The sequence below is a fragment of the Aedes aegypti genome, chromosome 3 (genome assembly GCF_002204515.2).
Source record: "Aedes aegypti strain LVP_AGWG chromosome 3, AaegL5.0 Primary Assembly, whole genome shotgun sequence".
In the NCBI taxonomy this organism is placed as follows: domain Eukaryota; kingdom Metazoa; phylum Arthropoda; class Insecta; order Diptera; family Culicidae; genus Aedes; species Aedes aegypti.
The window spans coordinates 361994929-362016409 of NC_035109.1; the positions used below are offsets into that span (position 1 = coordinate 361994929).

General features: G+C 39.2%; 2 protein-coding genes and 1 long non-coding RNA gene across 3 annotated transcripts; 2 read left to right on the top strand and 1 right to left on the bottom strand.

Annotated features, from left to right (window-relative positions):
• Positions 1 to 304: 304 nt before the first annotated feature.
• Positions 305 to 17426, top strand: LOC110679144. Its single transcript, XR_002502250.1, has 2 exons — positions 305 to 1127; positions 17244 to 17426. It is a non-coding gene; the product is annotated as an uncharacterized LOC110679144 (long non-coding RNA).
• A 1465-nt stretch (positions 17427 to 18891) lies between these two features.
• On the top strand, positions 18892 to 20726 carry LOC110677851 (quinone oxidoreductase-like protein 2 homolog). Its single transcript, XM_021849552.1, has 3 exons — positions 18892 to 19254; positions 19316 to 19935; positions 20195 to 20726. Exons 1-3 carry the CDS (start codon positions 19084 to 19086, stop codon positions 20586 to 20588), a joined length of 1185 nt encoding a protein of 394 aa, XP_021705244.1. The 5' UTR covers positions 18892 to 19083; the 3' UTR covers positions 20589 to 20726.
• Positions 20717 to 21428, bottom strand: LOC110677853. The gene is made up of 2 exons (XM_021849554.1): positions 21219 to 21428; positions 20717 to 20993 (listed from the first exon to the last, which is right to left on the bottom strand). The coding sequence occupies exons 1-2, from the start codon at positions 21307 to 21309 to the stop codon at positions 20785 to 20787; spliced, it is 300 nt and encodes a 99-aa protein (XP_021705246.1). The 5' UTR covers positions 21310 to 21428; the 3' UTR covers positions 20717 to 20784.
• Between the last annotated feature and the right edge of the window lie 53 nt (positions 21429 to 21481).

Consider the following 21481-nt stretch of genomic DNA (forward strand, 5'->3'; position numbering starts at 1 on the left):
TGAACAAATGAAATGCGTAATCAACTACGACGATTCAATGCGATATGTTTAATTGCCAGAATTTAGCACTAGCGGCGTATGAGCCGTATACTCGAAAATTGGGAGCAAGTTTAGGGCAAACCGACCAGAAAGTGGGTACCAAAACGCGAAGTACCAAAACGATGTGAGGAAGAGCCGAAATGTATGCAGGATGACAGCCGTGTCAGTCCCCTGTTTGAGCCCCATATATCCGCCTGCATTTATTCAACACACATGACATTTATCGTTCGAAGAAGATAACGAGCCATGAACGAACACAGCAAAAAATAATGTAATTTGCATCGACGTAATTCAGCCGATGTAATAAAAATCCGATGTAACAGCGAAAATCAGATGCATATTAGCATCTATTTGATGTTATATTACATCACCCTAAAATTACACGAAAACAAGATCACCATATCCTATTACATGGTACTTGTGTAATATGCACATCTAAAATATAGAAATATTACACAGAAACCGCTGCAACCAAACAATTCCGACGAACGTTGTCATATTACACAGATTCAAATGCTATTTTGTATCAATGACTGGTGCGATAATAAGTCTCGCAACACTGTCCATGTTGTTTCTGTCGACGAAGTTGTTGTGAAGTCCGCCATTTTAACTCTCGTACCTCCGGTGGTATCCCGTCGCGAAAACATTAATAAAAATGATTTTTGAATAGTTTAGTGATCACGATTTGTCTACAAGACGGCCGCTGCAGTGGCCACAAGTGATATTGCTTTTACTCCTCCGGATCTGGCCAAGGAAATGCAGAAGAAGCCAATCTTTCCATCGGGTGTTAACCCCATACGTACGCGCCCCAACGTCTGCCGTCACCTTCCCGGGGAATCAGGAATCCAGTTTTAAAGAAATTTGTGTGCCATTCCGGGACTTCGAGACCATCTTGCCGAGAGATTCCGGTGGCCCATGAGAACATCTTGTCGTATGATTTCGACGAACAACATCCGCTGCAACAAGAGCTGGTTAGCGCTCAGGATGACAGGGCATGGCAAAAGAGGAGCACCGAACCACCGAAGGCATACGGGTGATCGTGATTCTACATGGGATTTCGCGATACGCCAGCTAGTTCGGTGTATTGGGTAAGTAAGTTACGATTCTATAACATTCCCCCGAATTCCACTTCCCAGAGAGCACCATTTCTTAGAAAACTAATCAGAGTTGGTAGCGCCTGAATGTCTAAAACTGCTGTGGAAGAAAAGCTTTTACTTTATCCTAAAGGCTGGCATACTATCAGTACTTCGTGTATCTGAAGGAAAAAATAGACCCCACAGTGTGATCTTTAGCCTTTTATACGGTTACTCCCATCACTATATCGTCACAGCCGGGATTGTTACTATATCGGTACTGGCCGGGATACAAGCAATCTCAGGGAAGATCGGGTAACCCACCCTGGTTGGAACTTTATTCGTATGCTGACAGGAAAGAGAGGGTCTGGTTCCCCTTGGAAGGTGTGAATTTGAGTCCTTGTACCATTGTGGAGCATTGAGCAGTACTGGTACTAAGTTCCTCCGCCAAGACAGGTGTTGGTGTAGGCCGCCTGTCGTTATCATTGAACCACTCCTAAGCTTATTACCTTATACAGTGAAACCTCCATGATTTGATGTTCCATGACTCGATATCGACTTATGGAACCATACTAAAATAGTTACTATGATGGTCTCCCAGGGTGTCTACTACATGGAAAAATCTGAAAGTAACAGGAATTTTTTTCAATCTGGAAAAAACCCCGAATTCTCTGGGCATTTCGATCACAATCAGGGAAAATATTTTGAGGCAGTAATTCATAATAGACTATCTTCTTCTTCTTGGCATTACGTCATCACTGGGACAGAGCCTGCGTCTCAGCTTAGTGTTCTTATGAGAACTTCTACAGTTATGAACTGAGAGCTTTCTTTGCCAAAGTTGTCATTTTCGCATTCTTATATCGTGTGGCAAGTATACATTATGCCCAGGGAAGTCAAGGAAATTTCCATTACGAAAAGATCATGAACTGACAGGGAATCAAACCCAGACACCTTCAGCATGACTTTGCTTTGTAGCCGCGGACTCTAACCACACGGCTAAGGGTTTATTCACAAATTTCATAACGCTAGAAAAGGGCCATTTTCGATACCCACCCACCCCCTCGTAACGCATTTAGTATGAATATTTTTCAAATTTTGTATGAGCCGTAGCAGCCTTTCGACCCCCATCCACCCCCTCTAGCGTTATGATATTTGTGAATTGCCCTAAGATAGAATATGTTCACGTCAAAACCCAGATAGTGCAAACATTAGGGGTCGTACACAAATTATGTCACGCTCCAAGGGGGAGCGGTCAGGCATATCGTGACGAGCCTTACAAACATTTTAGAAGACTCATACAAAAAGCGGGACAGGGGGGGAGGGGGTCGAAAAAGTCAAAATAATTTTGCTATTTGACCTGTTCAGTGAGAATCCTTTTGAGTATGATTTTTTATCGACTTACCAAAACATGATTGATATGTATATTGATATGATATCTCTTAATCAGTGAGGGATTAACATACCTAGGGTTGGTAGTAGGTTTCTTTTTAGAGCTCATTTTTATGCAGTTCTTCAAAAAGTCTATATTTTTGATAAAAGGTCTCTGCATTCTGTATTTTAACCAGTGCTGGAAAAGTTCGCATCACGAAGCAGCTCACGAGTGTATACCAATGCATAACAAACATCACAGACTCGGGAACTGGCTAGGTGTGAGTAAGTCCGCACCCGTCTGCTCGGGAGAACATGTCAAAAGAAGTAGCAAAAATCTCGGGAGCGTTTACTCGCGAGTAACCGAGCAAGGTGTGATTTATTATGGTTTTGACAGACAAATTAATTGTATAACCATCATATCAACAGTAAACTACTAGTTTGTAGTCAAAAGCCTTTGAAAACCATAAATCTCGGAGAGGAAGCAGATTTTTTCCCAAAAGCACAATATGACTCTGAACTGCTCCGAACACGTTCGCGAATCACTTTTAGCTTCAGTTACTCGGGAGCCGACAGCTGCGAGTAAACCAGCGCTCTGACGCTCGGGAGCGTTTGGTTTTGTTTTTGTTCCAGTTCAGAAGAAGTGTTCGCCACTTTCCATCACTGATTTTAACCAAAATGGTCCTAAAAGTCTCTTTCTCCTTTATTTTGCTTGCAGATAATTATGTTGCAAAATATCTTCTTACATTTTTGAGAACAGCTTCAGGAATTATCCTTGTGGGTTCTCCAGAGGTTTCATCTGGATTTTTTTTTATTTCTTTATTATTGCGGCGCTTATATTAAATCCACATCCAGCGGCGGCGGTAACGCGCAGAAGATATGCGCGCAATTCAAACGCAACGTCAAAATTCAAGTAGGCTTGGATTTTTTCGTGCTTCAAGGACACAAATGTTTCAAATTTGCTAAATCTGAAACATTTATTGATTTTCATTATCACTGCGACGGTATATCGACATTTTCAGATAATCGCATTACGTGGATTTATCTTGCAGAGCACAATAGTACCATTCCAAATATTTCATTCATTTATTTAATCTAGGTGTTCTGTGTTGTTAGACAACACTATCATCCTAATTTGGTAAAACAAATTTAAGATTGTATTAACATTTTTTAACATCATATTACATATCATTTGCCGTAGCAGTTCAGATTTTTTATAGGTGAGTTTATTTCATCTGCTTATAAAAGAAAAAAAAGCACGTTTTCAATTTACTTAACCTAACTTAACCTAAATATATAACGCATTAATCATGGCAATAGAAGATTGTAACGGTTTCATCTTATTAGGAACTAATAGAGGCTTCTCTCCAGAAGTTTTTCAAGAAATTCATCTAACAATTCAGAGATTATGCACTTGAAAAAAAAAAATACAAAGACTATCCTAGGATTTCCCCCAGATACATTTTCATCTACTTTTCAACCGAATTCTCCGGCTGTTACACTAAGAGATCATCCATTTCCACAGAATTTCTTTCAAGGCTTAATTCCAGAGTTTTTGTTAAAATTCAATCAAGGATTTTTTTCAAGAAACCCGACAAGAATTTCTACGCCATGTGATCTACGGTTATTCCAAAGAATAGCTCCTAAAATTCTATAATTATTCGAGTGAAACTATTAAGAACATTTCAAATGATTCCTTAAATTCAACCAGTGTCTCATTATTCAGTTTCTCTAGAATTTTCCTTCCAGCATTTCATTCAAGGCTTAGGGGCCGTCCACGACGTAGCATTTTTGCACTGATTTTGTACAAACCCCCCCTCTCCCCCTCGTAGCATTTCGTCACAAATGCTGATCCCCCCCCCCTTTAAAAATACGTACCATATCAAGCACCCTCCCCCCCCCCTTATTTTTTTATCAGCGATTGTGCTAAAACGAAACAATAAAATCCAGAAATTCAAATTGTGATATAAATTACTGACTGAAACGTCAGGATAATCTGACGAATGATAGTTTGATATACCGTTGTGCTCAAAAACCATTTGGAAAACAGACTAATCTTACTTATTTTCTGTATAAGTTACATAATTTTGGTTCGCAGTTTAAATTTAATTTGGTTAATTTTAGATTAAATTTGATTTGGAGTACTTTTGATATTGTTAAAACCTAAAACAAGTTCGGATTGATAAATCTAACAGCAATGAGTAAGGATTCAAAATATTTTAAAATATATTAAAGAGAAATTGTGTTACATTAGAGGATTTTTTTTAATTGTTCGTAGTTAAGGTGAAGATGCATCGAAGCCAAACCTCAAATTTTCAAGAGCAAAAATTTAGAGAACTGAACAGTCGTTTAAGCTGAAAACTTAATCGTTTGGTCACTAGCTGGTGGTGATCAATCGATTAGGTTGTCAGTTTAAACGGATGTTTGGTTCTCTAGATCCGTGCTCTTGAAAATTTGAACTTTGGCTTCGATTCATCTTCACCTTAATAAATGAAAAAAACAATATTTTACAAGTCAATAAAGCATTGATTTTTACTTTACTTATTAAACACTTAGTTTGTTAATTTATAAATAAAATAGTTTGGACACAAATACAATATATAATTCACATAATTACTTAAAGCTTCATGAAATTTATTTGATTGTCAGGAAAATTATAAAGTTCTTAGAAATTTTTTAATATTATAATATTGATGTTTTGAATGTTTAATTTTTTAAATTAAGTTTAAAAATTCAGACAATGAAGTTTGATAAAAAACTGTTTGTCAAATTTGTCTACTCTGTTTAACGAAATTATTCAAAATGCTACGTCCACAAGTTGGGACCCCTCCCTCCCCCTCGTCACAAATTCGAGAGGCCCCCCTCCCCCCTAAAATGCTACGTCATTTATAAACGACCCCTTACTGGAGTTCTTCCAAAAAAAAAAATCAATTAATTTCTCAAAAAATCTCCATGGAATATTTAAAAATTCATTTAAGGTTTCACACCAGTTAACACAAAAGTTTTTTTTTTTTTTTCAAGAAATTATTCCTACACAATTTTATAGGGATTTCGTTCTATGTTTTTCCAGGAGTCCCTTCACATAATCCTGCAAGTTATTATTCAGATATTGAACTGATATTGTTTTTGATTATTAGCAATAATCTTGAAAATCTTCTAAAAGTTCTTCAAGAGTGAGTCCTTCTATAAATCCTTATTAATCAAGAGTGACTTAAGAGATACCCTATATTTAACAGAAGTTACCCTAAAATTTGCTTTAAGAATACGTCAAGATTTTTTTTCAACAATTTCTCAGCTTTCTGAAAAATTCCATTCACATTTTTTTTGGAGAAATGCATGGGAAACTTCTGGAAGAAAGCTTGAAAAGAAAATTAAAACTTCCTTAAGAAATCTCTTAGAGTTATAGGAAGTATTCCCTAAGAAATCTTAGGACCAATCTCTGAAGTAACTCCAGGAGGTATCTTTAGAAACATTTTTAATTCAAATCTTAAAGAAATTATGAAGGACAATCTTGTAGAACATCCTGAGAAATCCACGAAGGCATCTGGAGAAGGTTCTGGATGAATATAGCAACATGTTTTAAACGGGAGTCTTGGAGGATGTTCTAGAAAAACCGATATGAGAATCACTGAATAAAATTCTGGAGGACTAAGGGATTTCTTGAAACATTTCTGAAATAATATATGAAGGAATTTCTGATGGAAGCCCTGAAGTATTTTTGTGACATTTTTTTAAAATACAGTTTTGTAGACAACATTTTCGGAAGAACTGATTAGAAATTGTTTTGGGGAGTTTTCATAGAAAATAATCACAGTTCATCAAGTGATTATTTCCTATGAAAACTCCTCAAAAAAGAAAAATGAAAATCTCAAGTAAGGATATCTAATATCCATCTAATATCTATCCATCTCTATACATGAAGAAATTATTTGCCAAGCTTTTTCAACAGGTGCTTTAAGAATTTCTTCTCAGATTCCTCGAGGAAAATGTTTTAGAGATTTCTTCTAGAATATTTCCATTAACTCCTCCAAGGATCCCTCTAGAAACATTTTGCACATTAATTCATATTTCGTCGTTCCATTCCATTCCATTTACGTTTTCTCAAAGGTTGCTCAGGGGAATTTCTACAATATTCCCACACACTAGTATTGTGTCTAACATTATCCTAAAGATTATTCCAGGATTTCCTCTAATTATTTTTCCAGTTATTCGTCCTCTGATCTCTCCAGTTGAGTTTATTCCTACAAGAGTTCTTCCAAGAAAATCCGTAAAGGTTTAAAAAAACCTCTTCAGGATTATTTTGTCAGGAACAGGGATGGGAAATGTACTGTAGCAAACATTTACCACCTCGACATTCACATTTTTCTACACGACCATCAAAATCCAAAGCAAACCATGACCGTTCAAAACAAAAAAAGGTCACGGCTCTTCAAAACTGTAATCTTCTTCTTCCCAACGTTTTTTCAAACCCGAATGCGAAATGACTCGAGCACAGTGGTGACACGATTTTTCCGGTTTTCGGAGTTTTGCATTTTTGCTCGATAAAGGCAGCATGAAATTGAACTTGTTTATATGTATCGCAACGGAATGATTGTGCTCTTGTTATTAGCGCTAATAGATTTCAATTAGTTGAAAACACAAGCGAAATATTAGCGATTGAATTATTCAACATTTTTTTCAATCATTCACCTCGAGATTGTTGCCCGAAAACGGTCATAGTGGAGAGACAAAAGCAGTCAAGCAGTGTGTGAACCGTTGGCAGCGCAACGCCTGACGGTATTGATGCTGCTGTTGCTTTGTGTTTTGGTTGACTGGCAGAATCGATGAACTGTGGTAAATAGTGGTCACAGTTCCCAAGCCTGGTCAGGAAACCCAAAAAACCTTTAAGAGGACGGGCGTAGTGTAGTGGCTAGAAATCGCATTCCCGAGATAGTCACTTATGATATAATATAATAATATAATATTATTTATTTAGAAAATTCTTCAAGACTTCTTCAAGAATCTAGGATTTCTTTGAGACTTGCAGGAGTGTATCATTATTTTCTACAGAAGTTTCGTCAAACATTATTTAAGAATATTTCTACAGAAATATTTCTGATTTTTTTTTCAAGAATATTTTTAGTGATTTCTAAAATATTCCGTTTACAATTCGCTGGAAATATTCCAGGAATGATTCCTAGATGAATTATTTGAACAAATCTCAGTAGAGTCATCTCTGGAGTAATTATGGTTGAAGAAGAAAAGTATTCTAGAACAAAATCTTGATAGAAATCGATGGAGTTGAGGCTTGCTCCAGGAATTTCTGAAATAATCTTTGGAGGACATCCTGAAGCAATAGTTGATGTAAGGTCTGGAGTGATTTTTAGAATTACGCACTGAAAAAATCCAAAATCAATTCTCAAAGGTATCTTGAAAAAAACTTGGAGGAATTCCTCTGTAAAATAAATACTAAATGAACTCCTGCGAAAAACTGCGAAATAATACATGAATGAAACTGTGGGCTAATACCTGAATTATTTCCATAAATTCCTTGAGAACATCATGATAAAACAGAATACACCCAAAATTTGAATTTAAGCCAAGTGGTGTGACAAAATCTAAAAAAAAACATAAAAAATGTTTTTTGGATTCAAACCAATGGAAAACATTAGAAAATTTAAGTAAACATGTGTTTTTGGCCTAAACTTAAGCGTTTGACGCTATATATAGGACAGGGCTTTAGGACCCTATTGAAATGGCGCTTATTTCAATATGCCAGATTACGATAGTGAAGGAATTGTACAAAAAAGTCTTCAATGGTACCTGGAGTTAATCCACTCCAAACTTTCGGTGGACTTCCGAAAAGAACAGTAGAACAAAATTTGTTTTAATTTAATTTAATTTTAGAGAAAATCCAATCTCGATTCCAAGAAGATCCAGGAGTAACTTATGTAAAAATAAGGGAGTAATTCAAAATAAACTCCAGAAAAAAGTCCATGAAAAAAATACCAGAGAAATTTCGAAGAATAAAGAAAGTCAAAAAAGTAGATGTCGCGTATTCCGACTACCTCTTATAATCTTTTTAAGTATCAGCTATTCGCATCCACTGAACTCGATAAAGATAGGCAATTACGATCGAATTAAAAAATACAATAATCTAATGTACTTCTTTGATTTTCTTAATGGAGATTCTGCTCAGAGAATTCTAAAAGGAATTCTCGCAGGATTTAAACATGATCTTTCTTATGTATTTGTCCAAAAGTTAAGCAATTTCATTTGGTATTATAAGAATCAGAACGAAATCTTGAGGAACGTTCTTAAATTAGTCTTCGAGAAATTTTATAAAAAAATTCGAAATAGAAACGGAAAAAAATCCAGAAGTTCCTCCTGGAAAAAATATAAAACATTCTCAAAACGCTTCCACTCCTACTCCTTGAAAAAATCTAAGAGGAAATCTTGAAAGATCTTATGGAATAATTCCAGAAAGCTTGTCTCAAAAGTTCCTAGAAGGAACACATACAGTTATTTAAATCCAGAAAGAATCTAGAGCAATAACAAAACTTTTCAATTAATTCATGTTAAAACTCTAGTGAAATAAAAAAAACCACGTGCGGGATTTCAGAAGACATCACTACAAGAATTGAATATATATATGAAGGAGTTTATGAAGCAATGAATTATCGAATAATTTCAGAGATTTCCTAAAGGAGGAATTAAAAAGAAGATCCTGGCAAAACTTCTAGAAGGGGTTTCGAAAGAATTACAGAACTCGAAGACAACACTTGAAGAAAAAAAAACGTTTGAAAGAATTCCAGGAAGGCCAAATATGAAAAATTGTAGAAATATTAAAGAGAATTCTAATAGAAATAAAAAAAAAATCTTTTTACCGAAGATTTACAAGGAAAACTCATCATATGGTACTTTTTGTAGAAATTCAAGAGGATTTTTAGTGAAGTGATGAATTTGAAGATTTAGTGAAGAACTAGCCGGATGTGTTAAAATTCACATAAATAAAGACAAAAAAAAGAGGATTTTTAGAACATATTTAGTAAGAAGCTCTTTAAGTGATTCAAAGTGAAATCGAAGATGGAGGGTTATTATTCCGTTGATTCATAGTGGTAATATATGATACATATGTTGTTTAGAAAGCAGAAGCAATTTGAACGGCATTTCCCTACAAATCACCATCACCCCACATAACACACGGATAGACTGCGCAAAGGGTATAAAGTCCCCCTCACACACGGTTGGCAGCAATAACAACAACAGCAGCAGCATCGCACGTCTGTCAAGCTCTACACTCACTGAGCGCCTTCCAGTGAGTGACCAAGCGCATCGCAGTGAGTGACCGTCGCCAGTCCAGCATACACATGCATCATCAATCATCATCGCCGTCATCGTCGTCATCATTTGCGCCTGGAAACAGCGGAAATGTTCTACGCGTTTCTAGAACATGTGGTGCGGGATATAAATACGCGTGATGTGCGCGGCTGAAAGTCAGTTATATTTTCAAATTCGAAAAGTGAAGTGCAAGTGATAAGTAAAGTGAAAAGTGTAAAGTGTAAGTTTAAAGTAGTGCAATAAAGTGAAGTGTTTTGAATCAGTATAACTTGCCTAGTGCTTTCTTCGCGTGCGGAAAGTGTCGTTTTCGTACATTTGGTCCTTCGAACCGGATCGCGCGGATCTAGTAAGTCAGAAGGCAAGGCAAGTTTCGCGTCAGTCGCGTTCGGTCGTAGTGTAAGTAGTCGCGTCGCGAGTCGTTTTAGTGTGCGCGAAAGTGTGATAGTCGCGGGACCGTCGTGACAGTGTCCGTCGCAGTCAGCGGAACTGTGGGTCTCGACCAGTCGACTAGTTCGTCGTTCGTCGGTTTACTTGGTAGCAAGACAGCTACAGTGCCCGATTTTAGTGCTTCGGCGCGCGTCAGTCGTCGGTTGTTAATCCAGTCAGACACAAGCAGCTGAGGATTTCAACGGCGTCACCGGCCGGCGGTACATTTGCATTTAGGAACAGTTTGGAACGACGTATCGCAACAGCTTTCGGCATGACGGAGCTTAAACGACAGCGTGGAGTCATTCTCGGACGCCTGACACGGATCGAAGTGTTCATCCGAGACATCGAATCCAAGCCCGGAATCACAGCAGAGTTGGTTCAGGCACGACTGGATGTCGTCAATCAGTGCTGGGATGAGTACGACACCATACAAACTGCCATCGACGCGGAGGAAGGAGTAAACGTCAAAGAGGAAGAAGAAAAGCGTGCCACCTTTGAAGAAAGGTGCATGAATGCAAGAGCTGCAATGCGTTCCATCATCGAGAGGATGCAGGGTCCAGCAATAGCGGCTGCAAACGTGCACAGAGGCCAGGCCTTGATACCTATTCACCACCAGCAATTCCCCATGGTGCAACAACCAGTAGCTGTACGGCTGCCTACATTGGAATTGCCAACGTTCAGCGGTGATTATCTCGGTTGGCCAGCGTTTCGTGATGCTTTTGAGGCGCTTATCGACAGAAACACGCAGCTGTCTGACGTTCAGAAGTTGTTATACTTAAAGTCGAGCCTCAAAGAGGAAGCAGCGTGCATGTTGGATGCGATGGACATCACCGATGCCAATTACCGAGTAGCCTGGGATTTGCTGATTGAGAGGTTCGAGAATCGTCGGGTAATCAAGCAGAAACATCTGAAGGCATTGTTCACTACGAAGCAAGTGTCACAAGATTCGCCGAAGGAGTTGCGTCGCTTGTTGACTGAGTGCCAGCGAAACATCAATGCACTGAAGCAACTAGGTGAGCCAACCGATCAATGGAGCACGATTTTGGTGTACCTGATCTCCAGCAAACTCGATGGAACATCACGTCGTGATTGGGAAACCCAAACCCAACAAGAGGAGTCACCAAAATACGAAGACATCGTCAAATTCATCAACGGTAGATGTCACACACTAGAGGCGTTGGCAACGGACAAAGAAGAGCTTCGTAAATCCAGTCGTTTCAAGCCACAGCTATCTCATGCTTCTACGAGTTCTACTGGCTGTAAAATCTGTGAAAGTGGTCAAAACCATCCACTGTGGAATTGCAAGAAGTTTATAGCCATGAGTCCAGAAGCTAGATTCGACGAGGTGAAAAAGTGGAAGCTGTGCTACAACTGTTTCTCGTCCAAGCATGTAGTAAGTAAATGCGAATCCAGAGGTTGTAAGTCCTGCAGTGAAAGGCACAACACCTTACTACATGGACAGCAACACCATCAGCAGGAACAACGGCCATCTAGCTACGTGTCATCGTCGCCAGAATCTGTCCCTCAGGATCAGCGCTTCGTTAATGCGAGTATGGCGAGTCAGGCAAATCACACCATGCAACCATCAAGTGATATTTTGGCTACTGCTATGGTCTGCATCTACGATCGAGCTGGGAGCAAATTACCGTGTCGCGTGCTGTTGGATTCCGGATCACAACCGAATTTCATAACGCAAGCTTTTGCTCGGAAACTTCGGTTGAAGGAATGCAATACATCGATCACCGTCCACGGAGTAAGTGGAGTAGAAGCTCAAGTTGGAAGGCAGGTGACGGCTACTATCGAGTCTAGTGTGAACGGAAAGCAGTTTAACGTTCCACTGCTGGTGATGAATAAGATCACGAATGTGTTACCATCTGACAACATTCAATGCGATAGTTTTTCCACTAGAAGAGAAGAGTTGGCAGATCCGACATTCAGCAGACCAGGTAAAATCGATGTTCTACTGGGAGCCAAGCTTTTCTTCAAGCTTTTACTTCCGGAAAAGGTTGAAGTTGGTGACTTCATTCTGTGGAACTCTGAGCTAGGCTGGGTGGTTTCTGGAAGCTACAAGCAGTATTCGCGGGATCACGTGCAATCGAATGTGGTTACTTCGATGACTGATGCTGATCTGCTGCAACAATTGGAAAAGTTCTGGAAAGTAGAGGAGCTGCAAGTTGGAGTAAATGGTGAGGCCAAATTGGATCCAGCAGAAAAACACTATCTCGAACACGTCAGACGCTTATCAGACGGAAGGTACGAGGTGAAGATCCCATTGTCTCAGCCTTCTTCATTGCTTGGTGATTCTAAGGAACAAGCCCTACGAAGATTCCATGCTTTAGAGCGCAGGCTACATGGAAACGACCAACTTCGAGAAATGTATACAGATTTCATGAGAGAGTACGAATCTTCTGGACACATGAGTGTTGTTCCTGACGGCTTGGAAGAGGTGGGTTTGTTAATAAATTACCTCCCTCATCATGCAATCCTTAAGCCAACGAGTACTACAACTAAGCTAAGGACTGTTTTCGACGCATCCAGCAAAACATCATCAGGTTTTTCACTCAACGATATTATGATGACTGGGCCGAACATCCAAGCAGATCAGTTCTCGCTTTTGTTGGGATTCAGATGTTGGAGATATGTTGTCACAGATGACATTGCCAAGATGTATCGGCAGATTCGAGTAGACCAGCAATCATCGAATTTACAGCGAATACTGTGGAGAGAAACACCATCACAACCACTGAAGGTGTATCAGCTGAACACAGTGACATACGGTACACGCGCTGCTCCATTTCTTGCTGTTCGTACGCTGCATCAGCTAGCCGCAGACGAGAAGGACACCTATCCGAATGCCTGTCGTTCTCATTGCAAACGATTCTACGTGGACGACTTGTTACATGGATCAAACAGCAAACAGGCTTTACTGAAAACGAGAGATGAGTTGCTCGCAGTGCTGCATAAGGGCAGTTTCGAGCTGAGGAAGTGGAGTAGTAATGATCCAGAATTGCTGAAGGATTTACCGGAAGGCTTGGTGGAGAAAGGCACAATGTGTGAGATTGACGACGACGAAATCGTCAAGTCTCTGGGATTGAGCTGGGACACCAGGAATGATCAGTTGACATACCGTATCCATCTAAAACAGTTCCAGGTTTACTCTCAACGTACCATTCTTTCTGCGATTGCATCTCTGTATGATCCCGTGGGATTGATAGCACCGATCATCGTATCAGCTAAAACTTTGATGCAGCAACTTTGGCTCTTAAATGTCTCCTGGGATGACCCACTCCCAGACCATATCGTGCAGAAGTGGCAGCAATTCTATGATAGTCTGCGGCATCTTCAAAATCTTCGAATCGACCGATGGACGTTTGGATGTCTACAGCCAATCGCCGTAGAAATACATGGGTTCTCAGACGCTTCCATGGTCGCATATGGAGCCTGCATTTATGTCAAAACCGTCGACGTTTCTGGAAATGCATACGTTCGTCTGCTGTGTGCCAAATTACGCGTAGCACCATTGAAGAAGGTTACACTGCCACGGTTGGAATTATGCGCAGCAGTTTTATTGTCTGAACTCTTGACAAAGGTTCCAGATTCTGTGGAATTGAGCGTCGACAGCTGTTTTTTGTGGACGGACTCCATGCTAACGCTTCAATGGATTACCGCACCTTCAAACCGCTGGAAACAGTTTGAGGCGAATAGAGTCAAGGGAATTCAGAACTCCACTATTGGATGTCACTGGAGATACATCAGTGGAAAAGACAACCCAGCCGACATAGTATCACGCGGACTTGCAGCAGAAGAACTTATGGAATCAACGCTCTGGTGGAATGGCCCAGCATGGCTTGTGAACCGATCACTTTGGCCTGAACAGCCCGAGCTTCGAAATGAGGATATTCCAGAGGCGCGTAAGGTATGTGGTGTTGTCATAACAGAACCGATATTCTTCGAGAAGTACTCTTCCATGACGAAAATGAAGAATATACACGATCAGTTTCGAAGATATGCCTCCTGCTCGATCCAGACTCACATTGTTGAAGGCGAGCCTTCAAGGCCGGCGGTATGTTTAGAAAGCAGAAGCAATTTGAACGGCATTTCCCTACAAATCACCATCACCCCACATAACACACGGATAGACTGCGCAAAGGGTATAAAGTCCCCCTCACACACGGTTGGCAGCAATAACAACAACAGCAGCAGCATCGCACGTCTGTCAAGCTCTACACTCACTGAGCGCCTTCCAGTGAGTGACCAAGCGCATCGCAGTGAGTGACCGTCGCCAGTCCAGCATACACATGCATCATCAATCATCATCGCCGTCATCGTCGTCATCATTTGCGCCTGGAAACAGCGGAAATGTTCTACGCGTTTCTAGAACATGTGGTGCGGGATATAAATACGCGTGATGTGCGCGGCTGAAAGTCAGTTATATTTTCAAATTCGAAAAGTGAAGTGCAAGTGATAAGTAAAGTGAAAAGTGTAAAGTGTAAGTTTAAAGTAGTGCAATAAAGTGAAGTGTTTTGAATCAGTATAACTTGCCTAGTGCTTTCTTCGCGTGCGGAAAGTGTCGTTTTCGTACATATGTTAATATAGTTTCTGATTATTGTTTAGATTTCCAAATAACGCTTCTGAAAAAAATATTTGGATAATTTTTGAATAATTGAAAACATTTAATTAAGGTTGTATTAAGGTTAAATCAAGGCTCTAAAGCCAGGACATGTGGAAGAAGTGCCTGTGTCCCATTCCAGGAGAACTAGAGTTACAACAATGGAGTGTATATTAATTTTCTTAGCAACGCCACTCCCAACGATTTAACCTATAACCCTAAATCGAAACGGTTGGTACGGTTGTCCCCGTTTCTCCCTTCCTTAAATTTAAATTTTTTCGCCTATCATATTATTCATTCGTGAATAACCTGATCGTCATGATTTTTTCAATTCTCTTCAACCCCAAATTCTGCACAGTAGGCCTGGCCATTTTAATATTTATATCATATTGCTGATAAATTTAGGTATTTCCAGGATGCTTTTCAATATTGGCTGTGCATGCACTTAGAATAGAGTAGAATATAATTTGAAAACCGTTAATTAAGACTGAAGATTTCCGTTATAGATAATTTTTATATATTTCAAATTTCTAATGAACCATTTGAGAAGACTGAGTTTTTCTGGACAAACATTTGCATCATTTCAAAACATTGAATTGCTGATGAAAGCTGAATATTTATGAGAATGTTTGACATTTGTATATTTTTTTTAATTACGTTGGATTATCAATAAAACTATTTATTTCAAAAACCTTCGCATCTAATGAAAAATATTTAAAAAAATCCAATTTTTCAGAAGGTGATGCAATTTGTCAAAGACTATTCCTAGCACTTATAGATGAGCGGGTTTAGAAGCAAAGGGGCATGACAAAATCTTAGTTTTGATAAAATAGACCTAGTTTTGATAAAATAAATAGAATAGAAATGTAGTTTTTTCATGAATTGTTCATTGCATACAAATTGTATGGAACCGAAAAACAAGCCAATTCATCTGTAGTGGAACTCCCGAAGCCCTCCTCGAGAGGCTTGGGCTTTCAACGGTATGACTAGAAGAGAAATAACTTGCCATATACCTGCATTTCTAGACGAGGGAACTGCTTGTAGAATTTCGAAAATTTCAGGTGAATCTATGGCAAAAAGATTTCCTAAATCGGGTTTGTTTGAAATCTTTGCATCTAAGAATTCCCCAAAAATAAAGAATGAATTAAGATCTTGAAAACTGATATTAGTATAATATTTGAATGAAATTTCCGTTAATCCCTCCCCTTGGTTATGCGACCTTGCCGCGATGGGAGGGCATAATCCATTAGCCCATATGATGGAAACCAAAGGCGTAACCTGTAGTGGTGGTATCACATTTTGGCATTTTTTGCTTATAGCCGCGTCATAATTCATATGGCATAGACGCAATAATATCTCGGATGTGATCCAACGGACATTCTGCGTCATTGATAGAATTGATGCCCATTTCAAATAATTAATCTATTCGAAGTGGACATTAATACTATCCGCGACGTTCAGTTTGCCTTTTGCTAACCAGAATGATCCGTAGCCACTCTTACTATTAGCTAGCTAGAAACATCGTTATCATATACGACGTAGGGAATATTACTCTGAGGATAATGATTAGTAGATTCACTGAGTAGAAATAAGTGGCGTCAATCTTATTTTAATATGGTTTTTACATTGCCATAATAAAAAATACCTCTCTTGTAACAACGGTATAAATAATCTAATTCCAGCTTCATTCTCGCAAAATTTATAAGTAGAAAGTAGGCGTTATGAAGCAATGCATTTGCCACCGAAAAGTGAATCTTGTAGGAGACTGTAATAGAAGTCTAATGTAACTTTACTCGTAAATATTCACTATAATATGACTTGACTAAAAGTGACTTTTTTCTTTAAGGATATATGAACGTAATGACCAATAAATACTTTTAACAATAAAAAAGAAATTAACTAGAACTACTACTAAACATCCTAATTTTGTTAATACTTGACGACAATTGACATTTAAGACTCTAATCTTACGAAAAGACAGGAGTAATCAGAATAGCACTTAAATAACAAATTATTCAAAACCATTTCGACTAGACAGTATTAGTAATTACACTACTACACTACTATTTCAAACAAATTCTGATGGAGCTGCTGATTTTCACAATGCTTCCTTTTCTCAGAAGCAAGGGAATATGGGTATTTAAAAAAAAACTACCAAGTCACAATACTAATAAAAAACAGTGTTCATGTGGGCGCCATTGCCTAGTCCGTCTGAGTATTGGTCCTGGTAGAGGAGAAACTTGGCAAAAAGCCAGACCGAGGGTTCAGCCTTGACAAGTTAAGCTGTCAGGCAGCTCCAACTGAATACCATACAAAAAAAAAAAAAATATATATATTTGAATGAAATTTCCGTTAATGTTGAAAACTCAAATCTTATTCAATAACATTTTCTTTCCTTTTTCTAGATCAACAACGAAAACTTGAACGGGCTTTGCAGAGCATTTGTGAATAATTCCATTGCAGTTCGTCGGATTTATCACCTGAAGCATCCCAACGATGGTTATGGTTCATCAGTTAGATAAATGCTAAGGTGAAGATGAATCGACGCCAAACCTCGATTCACAAATCAGGAAAACCAAACTTCCTACTAAGCTGAAAACTTGATCGATTGGTCACCACCAGGGAGTGACAATTCGATCAAGTTTCCAGCTCCAATGAAAGTTCGGTTCTTCATATTTGTGCTTCGATTCATCTTTACCTTAATGCAAAAAAAATGTAATATATGATTATGAATAAAAATGTAATTAATGTTTTAAATGACTCTATATTGTGTTTATTCACAAATTTTACAACGCTGAAAGTGGTGGGTGGTTGTCCTCAAAATGATACAGCGCTTAAAAAATTTGAAGAATATTCATGGAAAAAGCGTTACGATGGGAGTCAAAAATGTGCATTATTGGCGTTATAAAATTTGTGAATGAACCTTTTTATTATTATTTATCTGAAAATATTTTAACATTTTATCATCAAATCTGTTCAATGGTTGATTAAATTGCTTTTATCATTTCCAAAATTAAAAGCTTCAAAAATAGCTCAATATGTGGGCAAACGCCCATTTAACATCATAAACATTATCTTAAAGCAAAAAAATGAGGAAAAAAGCAATTTAATCAACCATTGAGCAGAATTAGTGATCGCTTTTTTCGCTTGAATCGCTTGGATTACATAGTTTTCATATTACATCGCATCGATTACATCGTATTGTGTACATTGAATCTATTACATCGGAACAATTACATCGGTCGCATTTATTACACCAATAGCCCGTGTGTACGTCGGACTGTGTAATATTACACAACCGAGGGAATGACTTGGTTGCAGCGGTTTCGATGTAATATTCAACAACTTTTTTTGCTGTGTATGAATGGAGAGTTGCACAAAGAGAACTGGCAACAAGTTCCCCAATGAGCCTCTGTACGTGCCATAAATTCTTTTGTTCTCATGACTTTTACTGTGCGCCGTGTGTTGGTGCTGTCTCGCTCTCTCTCACGGGTAACTTGAAAACAGAGCGCACAGTAAAAGTCAAACGTTTTATAGCATGCACAGGCTCATCACAAATCATTTAATTATTCTGGCTATCTATTTTACTGTGTGCGCTTTCCAGTGACTTCACTCAAATGCACTCTCAATTCGAATGTTTATTTTTTACAAATTGGCAAAGAACGAAATTTGAATTGATGTCTGGTTTTGCAATTATAAAGCAATAAACAATGAAATGTTGAATAGAGAATTGCAACAATACATACGACAAACGAAATTTGTGAATGGGCCCTTCGCGAACTGTACACTCTCTGGAATATGGTTCGATCAGCTTATTCGGATGGAAATCCAAACACTGCTTTACAGCCTGCCCACGCAAACTAACACTTCTATCAGAAAGATTGGTGTTAGCTCTTCCTGATAGTGGTATTGGTTAGCGTGATCAAGTTGAATGGGCTCAACAGCGTCTTACAAAGCCAATGTTTACCAATGTCGCTGTGCCCTTTAAAATGTTTGTCCAGAATTGGGGCCTTTGCCTTAGAAATAAGTGAAACACGATTCTCGATGACAGAAGACTGTGATGATCGGCCTGATCAGCCGGTTTCTGTTTACTGTTTAGTGGAGTTTTTAGTTTCATTCATAAAATTTACCGTAGTTTTTTAGCAAGACATAATACGAAATCGATTGTTACAATTAAACGTTCAACACTTGCCGATCTACGTTTCAAAACATTAATGTAAAGCAGCGTACGTAAAAACCAGCATCATGTTCAGCTCGTTAGTATTATCCACACTTACCAGAACCGGTAGCAGCTTGGCGAGGAGGAATGCGTCAATTCTTCTCCGACAAGCCCACAGAGCGGCCGTTTTGCACGAAATCGGTAAGCCTCTAGTGCTGGAAACGGTCAAGCGCATCGAGCAACTCAAGGATGATGAGGTAAGCGGATGCGATCAAGCATGAGCTTATGGTCTAATTAAACTTAATTATCGCTTGGTAGGTTCGAATCAAGGTGCACTACTGCAGTCTCAATTCGACGGATGTGCAAATTATCACCGGAAAGCATCCGGAACTGCAGGTGCCCCTTCCGTTCATCCCTGGGCACGAAATTTCCGGGGAAGTGGTGGAGATTGGGAGCAACAATCCGAACTTTTTAAAGCGAGGCGATCGAGTGGTGGCCATGAATGACTTACAAGACCCGAATGGTGGATTGATTGAAGAAGTGGTCGTAAAGAACCGAGATGTTTGGCAGGTTCCGTCGGAAGTTCCTCTGCAGGAGATGACTGTGATGCCCTACGGGCACGGAACGGCCCTGTTGGCATTTGCTATGCACTGTCAGCTACAGGAGAACGACTTGGTACTGATAACTGCTGGCCCCGCCGGAATGGGACTGGCCGCCATCGATTTGGCCGTGGCCGTTTACAAGGCTAAGGTTATTGCCATTTGCGACACCGAGAGTAGTTCGGATTTGGTACGGGAGAAAGGAGCCTACAAGACTGTTAGCATGGGGAAGAACTATACGAAGCTGTACAAGAACCTGGCGGATGCGATGGGCGACAAAAAGGCCAAGGTGGCGTACGATGCCGTGGGGAAGGGACTGCTGCATCTGTTGGCGGATTTGTAAGTATCAGGGCAGGTAGTAAGTCACTTTTAGAGACTTGAACACTATTTTTCATTGCGAAAAATTGTTCAGTGTTTTTATCATGATTCAAGAAGCTGAGAATGGCGTCCTTATAGGTCTCTATTGTATTAGAAATAAATACTATTTGGATACTTGCAGTAAAATAGTGATCAAGTTTCTAAATAGATATTTGCTCCCATCTCTGTTCTAATGATCGTTTATGAGAAAATGAGATTTACATTTGTGCGTCTTTTGTAGCGTCGATCCGGAGAAAGGTCAGATGTTTTCCGTGGATCCGTTCCACAATCAGGCAAAGCTGAAGGCATCCAAGCCGGAGTACGAGCTGCCCAAGAAAAAAGAACGCACCGAACAAGACGACCAGAATGCCGCCAAACTGATTGATAACGTGGTGCACATTGATCTGTACGAGCATCCGGACGAGGACGTGTACCGGCAAATGATTTCGGATACCATCGAGATGAAGTCGCAACGAATGGTCTCCGGATACATTAGTAAGGTGTTTTTGCTGAAAAGTGTTCAGAAAGCGGTAGAGTTTATCCAAAAGAAGCAATGCACCGGGAAAGTACTTATCGACGTCAAATGTTTGGACGATGATGATTGTGAAGATGAAGCGAAGGAGAACGAAAAGTAACTAAGTCAGTTCGCTGTTAATGAAGAGTCTAATCTTCAAGTCATGCTTTTCAAAATTTAGTTTGTTGTATAGATTAACTGTTTTGTCCGTTCAATGCAACTAATGTTAGGAATAATAAATTTTCAAAATTACATTGCAGACATTTTATTTGAAACATTAAATAATATTTTATACGGGCAAAATTATCAAAAGCGACTTAACTCGTCGAGGTTCCTGCTTCCTGAGTTTCCGCCTGCCGTTTGTGGTGCTCAAGAACGGCTTGCTGGGCCTGGCTTAAGTTTCGCTGTCCCTCGTAGGCCAGCTTCCGGATGTTATCTTCATTCTGTTGATTGACCGCTTTGCTTACCACCTGCTTCAGTTTGTGAGCTTCCTGGAACTTGTGCTTCTTCGACTGGATCGGCGCATCTGGAAGTGAAATAAATTACAAAATCATGAGCCGAAAGAACCTTGGTCTTAAAAATATTTGAAGGCCCCAGTTTTATAAATTGAGATGTAAATCAAAAAGCTTTATGAAACTGGGATCATAGAAGACGATTCTATCATAAACTTTTTCATGTTGGCATCATCTTCTGTGGTTCGGTAAATAGCTACGAAATTGAGACGCAAAATGTAACGATAAGAAATACTTACTTTTCCGTTTGCTAAAAGCGCTTCCCTTCTTGTTGGCTTTTTTGTTGTTGACTGGTGCCTTCGTTTTCACCTTAAGTTTGCCCTGTGCCATTTTTACGGAAGCTTTTCAATGAAAAATAGTCACTAAACTTTAAATTATTCGTTTTTTCCGGTTTTTCTGGAGAAAACCGCACTGAAAACGAATCCAAACTGAACTAAATCAAAACAAAGGCACGTGTGGAGAGAAACGTCATTTTTTGTTCACAGTGAAATTCACAGATGTA